Source organism: Bubalus bubalis, chromosome X (assembly GCF_019923935.1).
Source record: "Bubalus bubalis isolate 160015118507 breed Murrah chromosome X, NDDB_SH_1, whole genome shotgun sequence".
In the NCBI taxonomy this organism is placed as follows: domain Eukaryota; kingdom Metazoa; phylum Chordata; class Mammalia; order Artiodactyla; family Bovidae; genus Bubalus; species Bubalus bubalis.
In genome coordinates this window covers 78001670-78017226 of record NC_059181.1, presented here as the reverse complement: position 1 = coordinate 78017226, position 15557 = coordinate 78001670, and the positions used below count along the sequence as shown (strand labels likewise).

The 15557-nt window shown below is 47.5% G+C and overlaps 1 protein-coding gene across 2 annotated transcripts; it reads left to right on the top strand.

The window, feature by feature from the left end:
- The first annotated feature begins 212 nt into the window (after positions 1 to 212).
- LOC102410588 lies at positions 213 to 10561 on the top strand. Of its 2 annotated transcripts, XM_044936789.1 has the most exons (7): positions 215 to 513; positions 2417 to 2610; positions 8669 to 8779; positions 8876 to 9021; positions 9131 to 9207; positions 10291 to 10374; positions 10470 to 10561. In XM_044936789.1, the coding sequence occupies exons 2-7, from the start codon at positions 2535 to 2537 to the stop codon at positions 10498 to 10500; spliced, it is 525 nt and encodes a 174-aa protein (XP_044792724.1). In that variant the 5' UTR covers positions 215 to 513; positions 2417 to 2534; the 3' UTR covers positions 10501 to 10561. The 2 variants fall into 2 exon arrangements, with proteins under 2 accessions (XP_044792723.1, XP_044792724.1); XM_044936788.1 differs by having other exon boundaries at positions 213 to 513; positions 8669 to 9021.
- The last annotated feature ends 4996 nt before the right edge of the window (positions 10562 to 15557 follow it).

Genomic DNA, 15557 nt, shown 5'->3' with positions numbered 1-15557 from the left:
CATGGCGCCACTGGTTCCAACCGCATTCTTTCCACTCAGTCTTTCCGCCGCATTTGAATTCTAGTGGACACCGATATTAAGCTGCAACTTTCTTTGTCCCTTTTCCAACTCCACACCTTCTTTTCTACATGGTCACGTCCGAGGTGCGGATGGCCACTTAGCGAGAGATTGCCGAAATTAGCTCTTCCGGAGCTCGAGTACACGCGGAAGTCCAGCTACTTCCGCGCTCCTTCGTCTCCTGCTCAGTTCCCATTGGCTGCCTGTCTTAGACAGGCACTGAGGTCGCGGAGTTGAAACTCTGGGCTAGAGGCGTGTTTATACCACTGCACCTGCGTTCGCTTGCGCAGCTTTTCAGAGTGTGCGATTTTTCTTCGAATTTTACCGCTTTTCCCGAAGGGGTTGAATCGCTGCCTTGGTTAGTGGCGAGGTTTGGCACAGTCAGTGGCTATGCAGGCTTAAGGTGTTTCAGTGTTACTTAGCTCTCACGCATTCTGGATCATATGGCAACTCGGGGTAAGTCGCACAGATGCATGCAATTAATGACCAGGGAGAGGTCTCTGGGCTTGTTTCGTGTCTCTCCCTGGAGAGTAACCTGTGTCAGGGAGCTTGGGGTTGTGCATGGCTACGTATGACATCACAGATGCTGTTTTGGGTACATTTGATCTTTGTGAGCCATTGGCCAGGATCGTGGGTGATGGGATATTTGATCTGAGTGGATTTTGCAAGCCATGGTCCAAAGCCTCTAGGATGTGTGTGCCTGTATGCAGGGATGTGCATTTTTGAAGCTTTGGGGCCTTGAGATGTCTGTGTAGGCGTCTGCTCCCCCAGAATGTGAGATCTCTGAGCTTTTGATTCTGGGTCCCAAGTTGTGATGTCTCTGAGCTGCTTTGAGGAGGGGTTTGTCTTAAGGTGTGAACTATCAGCTGCTTGGGGTCTGTGCACAAGGTGCAGGTTTTCCATTTGGGGACTTTATCTTCAGGTTGTATGATGTTTTTGAGTTATTCGAAGTTCTGTCTTTCTGCTTAGGGGTTTCAGTACTAGATTAGTAAGTGTCCAGAGTGGTTCAGAAGTCATTCTCCGTGATGTGAAGTATCTGTGCAATTCTCATTTGTTTCTGTCTTGAAGACCTTGTTCTGTTTGTAGGCTCTTTGTCGCAGTTTGTTTGGTCTCTGTCGTGTTTGAGGGTCTGAGACTCAAGTTGTGAGCTCTCTGTGCAGATACTCAGTGACCTATTTTTGGTGTCACTGGGTATCTACCTTAGCTGTTTGGAGTCGTTGTGCTAGAAGTAAAGCCTCTTGCATTCTTGGCTGTGAGGTCTCTGTCCAGGAACTGAGGATTTGGAAGCTGGCAGATATGATTCCGAAGCCTGGAAGCTGACATGCTGACTGTGTGTTGAGTGTGTCACTTGTCTCCTGGAATCTCAGTATGTATAATAATTAATACAGTGGGGCCAGTGTCCGTCTTGGAGGGTACCTGTGCATGTTAGCAATGTGTAAAGGGCCTGGCTTCTGACTGTCCTTCAGCAAATTTTTTCTGAGCATCTGCCATATACCAGAGCCCTAATTTGAGGAGTTTGTGACAGGACAAAACGGACCAGGTCTCTCATTTCATAGACGTGGTAGTCAGTAAGTAAATCAAGGGTGGCAGGCACTATGAAGAAAGATAATGCTAGATCAAGGGAAAGGGTGTGTGCAGGTATGATGTTATTATTTTATACAAGATAAAGAGGGAAAGTCTGAAAGACAGCAATTAGGCAGAGATGTGGAGGAAGTGAGGGAGCAGGCCGTGGGCTTACCTAATGGAAGAGCATTCCAGGCAGAAGGAACAATAAACGCAATAGTCCTGGCAGGGCAATCTATTTGATGTGCTTCTAAATTTCAAGGAGTTCTGTGATGCTCTGGGTTTGACATGGTTCAATGCATTTGGCACTCATTGAAAAGGGTCTGGTGCTGCTGTCTCTGTTTCTCCCACAATTTGTGGTCATCTGCATTTCACAGATGAAGGACTCAAGGATCCAACGTGTGCCCTGCACCTTCTTTCCTAGCTATACCTGAAATTAGGAGTGAAACCTTCTGGTCCATGATGAGAGACAGAGAGCTTGAGTATACCAGCTGCAGGGATGATAGCATCCATGCTAAATGTCAGTCAACCAGTGGATATCAGTTATAATGTGGGAATCGTGCCTCATAATTTTGCTACTCTTGATGGAGGGCAGGACTTACGAAGGAGAAAGCACCTGGGGAAAGGAGGGAGGCAGGCATGGGAAGGTGGAGGACAATGAGAAAATGAAAACCAATGGCTTCAGCAGGTTGCTTGGATTTGGCCCATTTTACCTTGAGTAACTGATTGTATTGGAATATAATCACCTTTTCTCTGTCCCTACCCATTTTTTCCCTCCCTTTCTCTTTTGTGCCAGGGATACCACCTGGGCATAGCGCTTTCTGCAAATTTTTCAACTACAAGCACGGTTTTTAAATAGATTATCTATCTCTATTTGGTTGAACTTGGTTAGTTCCTTTCACCGAACTTGCCAGATGTCGTTATGTAGAATCATTCACAGAATCCTTTTAATTTCTGTGGGATCTGAAGTCTATTTTACTTCCAATGCTGGTAAGTGTTGTCTTTAGTTATCTTGCTATTTTTGGTCTAAATGAGTACATTTATGAATTTGTATTGATCTTTTGAAAGAGCCAGCTTTGGGTTTTGTTGATCATCTCTATTTTATCTCATATCTGTTCTGATCACTATTTCCCTTATTTTGCTGACAGTCTTGCTACTAAGGGGTTTAATAAAGTCCGAGAGTTACCCAAGCATAATGAAAAGTGACAGATTCTAGGGCACTATTGTAGCTGTACTAAGTGAGATTCCCTGAGTACAGAACATGAAATCTTCAATTTTTTTTAAAGAATTCCTCAGTTCTGATTGACAAGGACAGCTTGTCTAGGCACTACCAGAGCAGAGGAATGGTCTTATTTTGCCTTCTGCCAGGCTCTGCCTTCACTGGGAACATGTGTAGGTGACAGGGGTTTGCTGCCTACTCTGATGGACAAACCCAAGACCTCCAGTTAGGAGACTCACTGACATGCTGTCTGCTGAGGAGGCTCTCAGACAATTGGTTCTACAAAACATCCTGATTCCAGTCTTGCCAAGCCTCTGTCTGAAAGATTTCTGAAGATTTCTATTTAATGTGCATTTCCATGATGTAAGATCAATTTGTGGTATGTGGTAGCTGTTATTCTACATATTTTGCCATAGCCGTTGGATCTTACCCTTGACTGAATAAATACAGAACACACTGAGTTTTCCACAATTACCTCCAGACCAGTGGCTCCCTTACCACTGGGCAACACTGAACAAGTTACGTAGTGTCTCTGTGCCTCATTCCTCCATTAGCCACATAGAAGCACTAGCTTGGAGTAAATTTAACTACTTCATGGGGCAGTGTAGAACACTGACCATGTTAAGACATGGGAAATTGTCAGAACAGTATGCGCCATATGATACATTCCCAGTCCATTCTAGCTGTTGTCATTACTGTAGTTAATATTATTGCTGTTCCACATTTCCCTGGATAGGGTTTCAGGGACACAGTGCCAAGACCACCTTTGACTCACTGCATGGACCTTGCAGTATCACTTCAGCCTTTCAGGGCCTCAAGAACGAAGTGTATGAAGCATGGGGGAAGAATTTTTTTTAGCATAAAGAGTATTCGCCTCTTCTTGTGAGGATATTGTGAAGCCTAAATGCAACACTGATGCTAAAGCTGAAATTCCAATACTTTGGCCACCTCATGCGAAGAGTTGACACATTGGAAAAGACTCTGATGCTGGGAGGGATTGCTGGCAGGAGGAGAAGGGGACGACAGAGGATGAGATGGCTGGATGGTATTACTGACTCGATGGACATGAGTTTGAGTGAACTCCGGGAGTTGGTGATGGACAGGGAGGCCTGGCGTGATGTGATTCATGGGGTCACAAAGAGTCGGACATGACTGAATGACTGAACTGAACTGAACTGAAATGCAACACTGAGGATTCAGCATGTGTTTGTATGGAAAAATTTAGTGCATATTCTCTATGAAGTTACAAGTCTAATGACCCCTTCATATGATCTGTATAGTGACAGGAAATAAGTAGTCACTGGACAGTTATCAAACATGAGTATATAAAGTTTAAAAAATCTTATAGAGGGGAATTTAAAGGCCGAGAAACCTCATCACATAGCTTTTTTTTTTTTTTTTTTTTGGTGTTCTTTTTTTCAAGTCTAATTCTCCTGTATCAAATCTGAAAATCTGATTCTGATTCTGATATGAAAATGTTAATAGTCAAACTTTCATCAGTAATGCTTTATTTCTTGTGTAGTTTTCACATTGCTAATTTTAGTGTGTTTTTTATTTCTTCTGTCAATATTTATAATTTTTAATCCAAGGGTGATGGTATGGATATTTTCTGAGACAAATCATGAGTAGATTGTCAGCCATGTTTTTGGATGGAGAGTCTGAGGATGGGGCACACGTGCTAGAGAGCATAGTTGGGGTGGGAGAGGAAAAGGGTGGGGGCAGGGATGGAGTGTGTGAGTATTAGCAGAAATGGAAGTGAAAAGAGGCAAGAAGATAAGCTCACCCTTCTGAACCATGGTTAGCTCTCCATATGTGCACATATAATAAAGTCTTTGAGTACTCATCACAACACTATGAGGTAAGCATTCGTAATTGTATCATCCCTTTTGGCAGCTGGGGATGCAGAAACACGTAGTGGTTAACAGGTGAATGAATTTGCCCAAAGTCACCTCCCTGGCAAGAGCTGAGTCAAATTGGTGCTCAGGCCAGAGAGGAACAGAGACATGTATATCACCCCCAATCTGGAATACGTTGCAGTGTCTAGTGTACTCTCGATCAAAAGGCAGATCAACATGTCCATCTGCAGGAAACTTTACTGTGTATGGATTGAACACAGTGTCTCCTAAGTACATGAAAGACCATGGGATGTCATGTCAGCATGCACACATCACAGAGAACAGTTCCTGGTCCAAATAACAGATACAGTATCCTGAAGACATTAACTTCCCTATCTCATACATTTTTTAAAAAAAGAGAATGGAACCTGGACGGCAATAGACTGCATATTAAGTTTTTTTTCCCCCTCTCAAGTGTGACATTCTAAATAATTCTAGATAATTTTTCATTGATTGATTATTATTTACAGTATTGGTTTGATTTCTGTCACACATCAACCTATAAGTGTAGGTGTACATATGTCTCCTCCCTCTTGAATCCCTCCCACTTCCCACTCACTCCCACCCCTCTATTAACCCTTTGTTATTACAGAGCCCCCATTTGAGTTCCATGAGTCATACAGCAAATTCCCATTAGCTATCTATTTACATATTTTAATGGTATGCATCCATGCTACTCTCTCCATTTATCTTACCCACTCCCTCTTCTCCCCACCACTGTGCATAAGTCTGTTCTCTATGTCTCCTTTGCTGCTCTGCAAACAGGTTTATCAGTAAGATCCTTCTAGATTCCATATATATGCATTAGTATATGGTATTTGTTTTTCTCGTTCTAACTTACTTCACTCTGTATAATAGGCTCTGGATTCATCCACCCCCTTAGAACTGATTGAAATGCATTCCTTTTTTTTTCTATGCCTGAGTACCATTCCATTGTATCTATGCACCACAGCTTCTTTATCCATTCCTCTGTCGATGGACATCTAGCTTGCTTCCATGTTTTGCCTACTGTAAATAGTGCTGCAATGAACACTGGGGTATGAGTGTCTTTTTTGGCTTTGGTTTTTGAAGGGTATATGCCTAATAGTGGGATTGCTGGGTCATATCATGGTTTTATTCCTAGTTTTTTTCTTTTTTTTTTTTCTTAAGGAATCACCATACTGTCTTCCCTAGTGGCTGTATCAATTTACATTCCCACCAGCAATGTAGGAGGGTTCCCTTTTCTCCACACCCTCTCCAGCACTTGTTGCTTGTGGATTGTTTCATGATGCCCATTCTGTCTGGTGTGAGGTGATATCACATTGTAGTTTTGATTTGCATTTCTCTAATAATGAGCTTCCCTGGTGCCTCAGCTGGTAGAGAGTCTTCCTGCAGTGTGGGAGACCTGGGTTCAATCCCTGGATCAGGAAGATCCCCTGGAGAAGGAAATGGCAACCCACTCCAGTGTGCTTGCCTGGAAAATTCCATGGACAGAGGAACCTGACAGGCTACAGTCCATGAGTTTGCAAAGAGTTGGAAACTACTGAATGACTAACAATCTAATAATGAGTGATGGCAAGCATCTCTTCATGTGTTTATTTGCCATCTGTATGTCTTCTTTGGAGAAATATCTGTTTAGGATTTTTGCCCACTTTTTGACTGGATTGTTTGTTTCTCTGGTATTGACTTGAATGTGCTATTTATATGTTTTGGAAATTAATATTTGTCAGTTGTTTAATTTGCTATTGTTTTCTCCCATTCTGAGGGTGGTCTTTTCACCTTGTTTATAGTTTCCTTTGCTATGCAATAACTTTTAAATTTAAATAGCACCCACTTATTTATTTTTGTTTTTATTTCCTTTATTCTAGGAGGTTTGTCGTAGAGGATCTTACCATGATTTATGTCATACACTGTTCTGCCTATGTTTTCTCCCAAGAGTTTTATAGTTATTGGTCTTACATTTAGGTCTTTAGTCCATTTTGAGTTTATCTTTGTGTATGGTGTTAGGAAGTGTTCTAATTTCATTCTTTTTCACTTAGTTGTCTACTTCTTCCAGCACAATTTATTGAAAATGCTGTCTTGTTCCCATTGTATATTCTTGCCTCCTGAGTCAAAGATAAGGTGCCCATATGTGTGTGGGTTTTTCTCTGGGCTTTCTATCTTGTTCCACTGGACTATACATCTGTTTTTGTGCTTGTAACATACTGTCTTGATGACTGTAACATTGTAGTATAACCTGAAATCAGGTAAGTTGATTCTTCCAGCTCCAGTCTTCTTCCTCAAAATTAATTTGGCTATTTAGGGTCTTTTGTGTTTCCATACGAATTTTGACATGTTTTGTTCTAGTTCTGTGAAAAACGCCATTAGTAATTTGATAGGGATCACATTGTTTCTGTAGATTGCATTTGGTAGTATAGTCATTTTCACAATATTGATTCTTCCTACCCAGGAACCTGGAATATCTCTCCATCTGTTTATGTCATCTTTGACTTCTTTCATCAAAATATAATTTTCTGTATACAGTTCTTTTGTCTCCTTATGTAAGTTTATTCTTAGATGTTTTATTATTTTTGTTCAGTGGTGAATGGAACTGATTCCTTAATTTCTCTTTCTGATTTTTCATTGTTAGTGTGTAGGAATGCAAATGATTTCTGTGTACTGACTTTTTTATCCTGAGAATTTGCTAAATTCACTGATTAGCTGTAGTAATTTTCTGATAGTATCATGGTTTTCTATGCACAGCATCATGTCATCTGCAAACAGTGAATGCTATACTTCTTTTCCCATCTGGATTCCTTTTGTTTCTTTTTCTTCTCTGATTGTTGTAGCTAGGACTTCCAAAACTATGCTGAATAATAATGGTGAAAGTGGACACCCTTGTCTTGTTCCTGACGTTAGAGGGCCTGCTTTCAGTTTTTCACCATTGAGAATAATATTTGCTGTGGCCTTAATATATGTGGCCTTTACTATGTTGAGGTAGGTTCCTTCTGTGCCCATTTCTTGAAGAGTTTTAATCAAGGCCAATGCCCCTACAGACTGAAGGGTCCACAGGTGATGATTTTAGAGCCCCACACCACTTGATTTATGCTGGGTGACTCTGCAAACCCACCAAACCCTCTTACAGATACAAACACACACAACAGCACAGCAGAAATTGTTAGCCTGTCTTTGTCTCCTGAGGTAATTGCAGATTTGTGGTCTCACTACCCAGAGTTGTCACTGGCCGTCCTTTGCTCATTCTTGTCCTGGACAGGGGCACTGCAGAGATGCATGGACTAGTCTGCCCTAGTCTGTGGATGTCTCCTGCCTCCTCTACTCGTTGTTAGACATCTCATGTTCTTTTGACTTCATCTCCCCTGTCAGCAGGGGGATGGGCCCATGCACACACATGCAAACACATGTGACACAAGCACACACCTGTGCAGATGCATGTGAAAGGCACAGGGACACAAACAGGGAACAAAAGGGTCCCAGAGGACCACAGCAAAACCAAGGGATGAACGTGTCTGATGGTGTGGCAGGGCCTGGGGATGTCAGTGTAGCAGCTGGGCAAGTGGGAGTACCCAGAGCCCTTGCAGATGCCTGTTCCAGTGTCCTTGCTCTACCCGAGGCTAACCCTGTTACTTGAGACCTTTCCTTTCCCGGCATGTGGCATGACTGGCTCCTTAACCTAAAGCAGATGATGAACCACCGCCAGATGCCCGTCATGATCAGCGAACAAGATAAAGACTTGCTTAGCTTCATGATGGCTTTGAAGGGCAGGGAGGGAGCCTGAGGACAGGTAGGTGGGGGAACTGGGCAGGTAAGTGGGGTTGGGGATCCTATGATCCAGGTGCGTGCATTCGGTGAGAGCCTTTGGCAAGGAAAAACGGAAGATGTTGATGCCTGCCTGGCAGGCAGGCTGAGGCCCTAGAAGCTTGCACCTTCACCTTTTCCATCCTCCTGCTTCTGGCAGGTGCAGGAACTAGGCTGTCCCCAGTCCCGCTGCAAGCTGGTATTTTCCTTTCGGGACAAACATACTTTAGGAACAGAGAGATCATTAAGGAGTATCACTGTGGCAGTGCTGGTATGACCTGGCTCCCTGGGTTGTGTGGGTGGGTGGAAGAGGGAGGTGGATGCTCCTGCTACCTGAATCTTACCTGTCTCCCCTGTCCTCCTTCAGGATATAGGGCATGTACTTCCTCTCAAGTCCACTGGTTCTGTGATGATGGATGGGGAACTCCCAGTCTCAGGCAGGACATCAGCAGCCTGAACTTCCTTAACTGGTTGTTGGACCACAACTGTCCAGGATGGAACAGGATTGCTGAGGTGGGGTCTCTCTTGGCCTCCCCAGAATGGGCAATTGATGTTGGGGTTCTTGGCTGCCCATGGCAGGGCTCGGGGCCTGATCAGCCCCATGCTGACCTCCCTTGTGCAGCCAGCAGATCATTGTCAAGGGCCTGTGGGTCAATCCCCTGCAGTATTTCTCTCAGGAGGAAGGTCCTGCCATGAGAGGTAAGTGATGAAACACAGAAATTGTGAGAGGATAAGGAGGTAAGGCCTGAAGGCAGATCCATGTAGAGGCCAGGACCCTCTCCTTTCCCTAGTGGGGAAGTTCAAGCTCATGGAGCTTGGATGCAGAGCCTGGATTCAGGTCATGCAGGTAGCCGGTGACAGGCTGAAACTGGAGGCTCGGGGACTTCATTTGTCTGAGTCTCATTCAGAGCAGCTCTGCTTACAGCATGCGAGACCCAGGTGATTCTCACGGAGGCAGTGTGAATTAAGCACGTTTGTCAGCATCATCCTTCCCTGGGTCCTGCTGCTTATGGAGACCCTGGGTCTTCCTTGCTGTGAGCCCTAGTATTCAGGATGCCAGGGCCCTGAGACCTGCCAGCATCTGGGGCTGTAGGGGATGTCATAGGCAGCAGGTGGAACACCAGGTGATGAGGCTGCCTTCTTCAGCAGGGAGGCAGTAGAGGAAGGAGCATCCCTGGAGGAGGGAGAGGTGTTGGGGATGGGCAAGTGTTCCAGCTGCTGGTGGAAGACATCACTGAGGAGGTGGAAGTGGTGGCACAGGAGGAGCAGGAGAAGCTGTCCTCAGGAGTGGGAGGAGAAGCTGGAGGAGCAGGGCCAGGAACATCCAAAGACAGGAGCCTCGAGTGACCAGCCCCCACTGGAGGTGCTGGAGGCATTGGCAGCCCTGTAGGTTTAGCTGAACTCCGTCAATGAGAAAGACCCCAGAGCCTATCTTTGGCTTCAGAGGAAGGACCATCAGAGGAGAAATCGTCCCTTGAATCAGAGAAGTGCCATCATCCAGGGCATCCCTGGCTTCTGGGCCAAAGCTGTATCCTTACTGCCGCTTCATATGGGTCAAATGCTCAGGAGGTGAAGAAAGAACAGGAGCAGGAGGAGAGGTGGGGGTGAGGACACCAGCCAGCTTAGGAGGGGGCAAGGGAATTGGGGGTGGGGGGAGTTGTGATCTCCACAGGCACAGTGGCAGCAGAGCCTGGGAATCTCTCTACCTGTATGTGTCTGAGCAAATGACTACGGGAGGCTAATTTTGACTCACATCTGCATAAAAGCCACACACTTTGGCAGGGAATGTCTGTCATCAGTGACCAGAGACAGTGTGCCAGATGACTCCAGTACATCCGTGCCACCCCTTGTGAAGACAGGGAGCAGGTAAGAGACCCAGGGCTCTCTTGTTCAGCCAGGAGGCAGTGGAGGAAGGAGCGGCCGTGGGTGAAGGAGAGGTGTAGGGAATCGGTGTGTTCCAGATGCTGGTGGAAGACATCATTGAGGAGGTGAAAGTGGTTTCAGAGGAGGAGCAGGAGTAGCTGCCCTCCCAGGAGCTGGAGGAGAAGCTGGAGGAGCAGGGCCAGGACATCCAAGGACAGGAGCCTCAAGTGACCAGCCCCCACTGGACGCGCTGGAGGCGTTGGCAGCCCTGCAGGTGGAGCCGAGCTTCACAAATGAGAAAGACCCCAAAGCCACGTCCAACACGGCCTCTCAGCACCACTGCACAGGCGGAGGTGGAAAAGACTTCAGAGGCTTTGGGCACAGGTGGTGGGAACAGTCTCGGAGCTGCTTTTTAAGTCATGCAGGCCAGGACACTCAGTTGAGTGAAGTCTAGAGGTAGTTTCCCATAAAAGACAGAGTTTCTAGGGAACACACAGGCTTGGGTGGAGTTGAGCCCAAGGATGCTGGGACCTGACTCAGAAACTCTGTATGCCTCTCTCCTGTCTCTGCCTCCTAATCTACTTAACACCCAGTGTGCAGACTGACGACACCTGTCCTGTGCATCTTCACACTCAGGCCGTTCATTCAGTTACAGATATTTGTTTAGCACCTGCCTCTGGCCAGGTCGTGTTCCAGGTATGGGACAGCTGTGAGGAGACAGACAATAACCCCATTCCTTGTGGAGCAGAAATTCTTCCAGAGGCCAAATGCACCCCTCTTGTGGCCATCACCTCTGGCCTCACCATCCTCAGCTCACTGGCCGGCCCTGCTGGAGCTCCAGCCCATGGATGCAGTTCCGTCTGAGCATCACCTGTACCCCAGGAAGGCACCTCTCTGGACTCACCGCCCATCAACCTCTGCCACCTCATGCCCCGTGTCCTTCTCAGCATGTACCACCATCTGAAATGCCCTCCCCGACACCTGCATCACCTTAGTGTATCTGGCTATGGTACGTCCTCAGTGAAGGAAGGTCCCAGCTGCCTTCCCACCCTTTCTGTTGAGTTCCTGCCACATATTCCTGTCATGTCAGCCTGGAGAGACTCTCCAGACATGTGCGGAGCACGGGCTCGGTGGGGCCCGAGTGGGTGGACCCACATGGGTTGCTCCAGTCCTCAGGATAGGCAGGGACCTCCCAGCACCGGCTTGGACCCTACAGGCAGACAGACCAGCTTCCTTCTCCCAGGGACCAAAACGGGGAGAGTCCCTCATCACTGCTCAGGGTTGTGGCTGCCAAGGAAGGACTCTTAGTTCCATGGTCCTAAGCATCCTGTGACTTGTTACACGTTTTACCTATGTGATCTCAACTCCTCAGGCAGAACACTTTGGGCTACATGCTTGGGAGAATCAACTGGAGTGGTTTCAGTTCAGTTCGTCTCTCAGTCATGTCCAACTCTTTGCGACCCCATGGACTGCAGCATGCCAGGCCTCCCTGTCCATCACCAACTTCCTGAGTTTACTCAAACTCATGTCCATTGAGTCGGTGATGCCATCCAACCATCTCATTCTCTGTTGTCCCCTTCTCCTCCTGACTTCTATCTGTTCCAGCATCAGGATCTTTTCCAATCAGTCAGTTTTTTGCCTTAGGTGGCTAAAATATTGGAGATTCAGCTTCAGCATCAGTCCTTCCAATGAATATTCAGGACTGATCTCCTTTAGGATGGGCTTGTTGGATCTCCTTGCAGTACAAGGGACACTCAAGAGTCGTCTCCAAGACCACAGTTCAAAAGCATCAATTCGTGGGCACTCAGCTGTCTTTATAGTCCAACTCTCACATCCATACATGACCACTGGAAAAACCATAGCCTTGACTAGATGGACCTTTCTTGGCAAAGTAATGGCTCTACTTTTTAATATGCCGTCTAGGTTGGTCATAACTTTTCTTCCAAAGAGCAAGTGCCTTTTCATTTTATGGCTGCAATCACCATCTGCAGCGATTTTGGACCCCCCAAAATAAAGTCTGTCACTGGTTCCACTGTTTCCCCCATCTAATTGCCATGAAGTGATGGGAACTTAGTTTTCTGAAGGTTGTGTTTTAAGGCAACTTTTTCACTCTCCTTTTTCACTTTCATCAAGAGGCTCTGTAGTTCTTCTTCACTTTCTGCCATAAGGGTGGTGTCATCTGCATATATGAGGTTATTTATATTTCTCCCAGCAATCTTGATTCCAGAGTGTGCTTCATCCAGCTTGGCATTTTCCATGATGTACTCTGCATATAAGTTAAATAAGCAGGGTGACAATATACAGCCTTGATGTACTCCTTTCCCAATTTGGAACTAGTCTTTTGTTCATGTCCGGTTCTAACTGTTGCTTCCTGACCTGCATACAGGTTTCTCAGGAGCCAGGTAAGGTGGTCTGGTATACGAATCTCAAAGAAGTTTTCAGTTTTTTGTGATCCACACAGCCAAAGGCTTTCATGTAGTAAACAAAGCAGATGTTTTTCTGGAACTCTCTTGCTTTTTTGACGATCCACCTGATGTTGGCAATTTGATCTCTAGTTCCTCTACCTTTTCTAAACCCAGCTTAAACAGCTGGAAGTTCTTAGGTCACATACTGTTGAAACCTGGCTTCGAGAAGTTTGAGTATTACTTTGCTAGCATGTGTGATGAGTTCAATTGTTTGATAGTTTGAGCATTCTTTGGCATTACCCTTTGAGATTGGAATCAAAAGTGACATTTTCCAATCCTTTGGCCATTTGCCAAACAGGTGTGTGTGTGTGTTTCTCTTTGTCCTCATCTCCAAAAAACATATAAGCCCCACCAAACCTCATGGCATTTACATCTCAAACACACACTTTATGGTTACCTCCAAAGCAGCTGTGATCAATGCACAAACTTTGCTAGAGGTATCCTTCCCCACCTCTGAGGGGTCTGATCCTTCAGGCTCAAATTGACCAGGCTCACTATCCAATCATTAGAACATGCAGGTTAGGGAGAAGAGAAAGCACCCCACACCCAGAGCAACACAACCCATCAGGCTACGTCATGCAGCCTGTAAACACAGAAGCCCCTTACTTTTATCTGTTTCATAAATCTGTTCTGTGTGAACATCACTGTGGTATTTAATACAATTATGGGTTTCATCTGGTGTGCTCAGCCTTGTCTGTCCCCTCATTTCTGCAGAGCCCTGACCCTACACAGTCAGTGTGCAGGGTGTTGCACCTTGGGGATCAAGGGCCAGAGCAGGGGGGTGGGGGTAACGGTGCCACAAGGGGTCACCCCGGGCTGACACTCCCAACCTGGGGTTCATCATGCCTGAGGCACCTCCACGAGGTCTGTTCAGGCTTCCAGCAAATCCTGACCAGGAAGGAAAACAAACTGCACTGGTTGAGGGACCTAGGTGGTGGTGGGGCTCCTTCTAAGCTGTTAGCGGCCCCGCCCAGGTCTTTTCCTACTACCCCTATCCTGCCCCAAGCCCCTTCCCGGATCCTGCCTCTCTTCCCCGTCCATCCTGATCTCCTCCCAGTCCGCGTTGCACCCCTTCCCTTGTCCTGCATCCCCTCCCCTTACCGATGCTCTCTACTGTCCTGATCTCCTCTGGCCCCGTGCCCCTTCCTGGGTCCTGTGCCCCCTCCCTGTCCATGCCCATTACATTGTCCTGTGCCCCTCCCTGTCCATCGGCCCAGCACTCCACCCCCACATCCCTGAGCCCTGACCCTCCTACCTCACCCCGATTCCCAGCCCTAGGCTGCAGGGCCACTCCACTTTCACCTCTCCCAGTCCTGATGCCCTCCACTGTCCAAAGGAACCTCTGTGGCCCCGCAGGTCTGCACACAGCAATCGCTTTGCTGACCCCCTGACCACCACCCAGAACCCCACTGGGACCCCCTGGGTGGGCACCTTCTGTTCTTCCTGCAGATTGGCAGGACACGTGGCTCCTGGCACTTGCTAAGGCAGGGTAGTATGGTTACAACAACCCACTTTATTTAAGTTTGTAAATAAGTACACTTACTCATAGAGAAAATCTGTTCATGTCAGACATAAAGTGATTACTGCTTGTGGGTGGACATGGAGCTTCTCTCCCTTCTCTGGGATTACCTAAGGACAGTGAAGCAGTGTAGCCTTGGTTCCAGGACACTTCCCTGCTGCACAGCCATCTAGGACCTGCTCACCCAGGTCCCAGTCAGGCCCCTGAGCACACAGACCCAGGACACCAGGCGGGAACCCCTCTACAGCACCGCCCCTCTCCCCAGTTGCACAGACCTGGATAACCACTGCCCTGGGCTCCTGCTGCCAGGCCAGATGAAGGTGCTCACTTGAAAGCTGTCCTTTGACACTGAGGGCTACTGGTAGAAGAGGGGCCAGGAGAGCTTTCTACCCATATGTGGGCATGAGGGCCAGACGGATGGAGCCCTGAGATGCACTGTGACCCACAGGCCGTTCCTGTCCCTGCCCCCAATCCCAATGGGCTCCTGCTCTGAGCCTGCACCTTGACCACACCACACCAGTGCCACCCCACCCCTAGTTCAGGCTGACTCAGCTCCTGCAGACAGAGGCTCAGCCGAGCCCCTCCAGCTCCCTGTCCCCTTCACCCAACCTGTTCAGGGTGTCCTAACCCTTGGGAACCTTCAGACCAGGGGCCCCTCAAACCAAGTGCTTCCCCTGGGGAGGCCCCAGACCCACCTACAGTGCCCCAGCTGGTCCTGAGGCTCATGTCCCCCAACTCCAGCCCTGGGATGTTGGGCCCAGGGCAGCACTGGGCCAGGCTGTGTGCACTCCCAGCGCCCCATCTGCATGCAATCATTTTCACCATCACAAACGAGACTCACAAGTTCCATGGACTACTGCTGCTGATCCCGTGGACTTACACCACATACCGAGGAAGCTAGTGGCTGACAGGCAGCCAGCCTGTGAGCCTGGACATGGCACCACAGCAGACAGAGCCGCACTCAGGCCTCAGGATGGGCATGTTCCTCATGGGCACCAGGGTCACAATTTCCCTGGGACATTCTGGCCCCATGTCACAGGGGGAGTGGTCACTCAGGCATCAGTGAGTTTGCTCCTGGCCCCTGCAAGGTGGCTATGGTCACAAGGCAAGCTTGGCAGGTGCTGCCCCAGGGAGATAGGGGGGAATGCATGAGCAAAGGAATGGGCTAGGGGAACCACTGGGGGTCCTGGGGGCACTTCTCC

Bases quoted from the DNA above. Each gene is read 5' to 3' on its own strand.
- LOC102410588 (XM_044936788.1), top strand. From the start codon at position 2,535: ATGTCGTTATGTAGAATCATTCACAGAATCCTTTTAATTTCTGTGGGA. The intron at 2,611-8,668 runs GTAAGTGTTGTC...TGCTTCTGGCAG, and splicing joins CTATTTTACTTCCAATGCTG to GTGCAGGAACTAGGCTGTCC. The intron at 9,022-9,130 runs GTGGGGTCTCTC...TCCCTTGTGCAG, and splicing joins GATGGAACAGGATTGCTGAG to CCAGCAGATCATTGTCAAGG.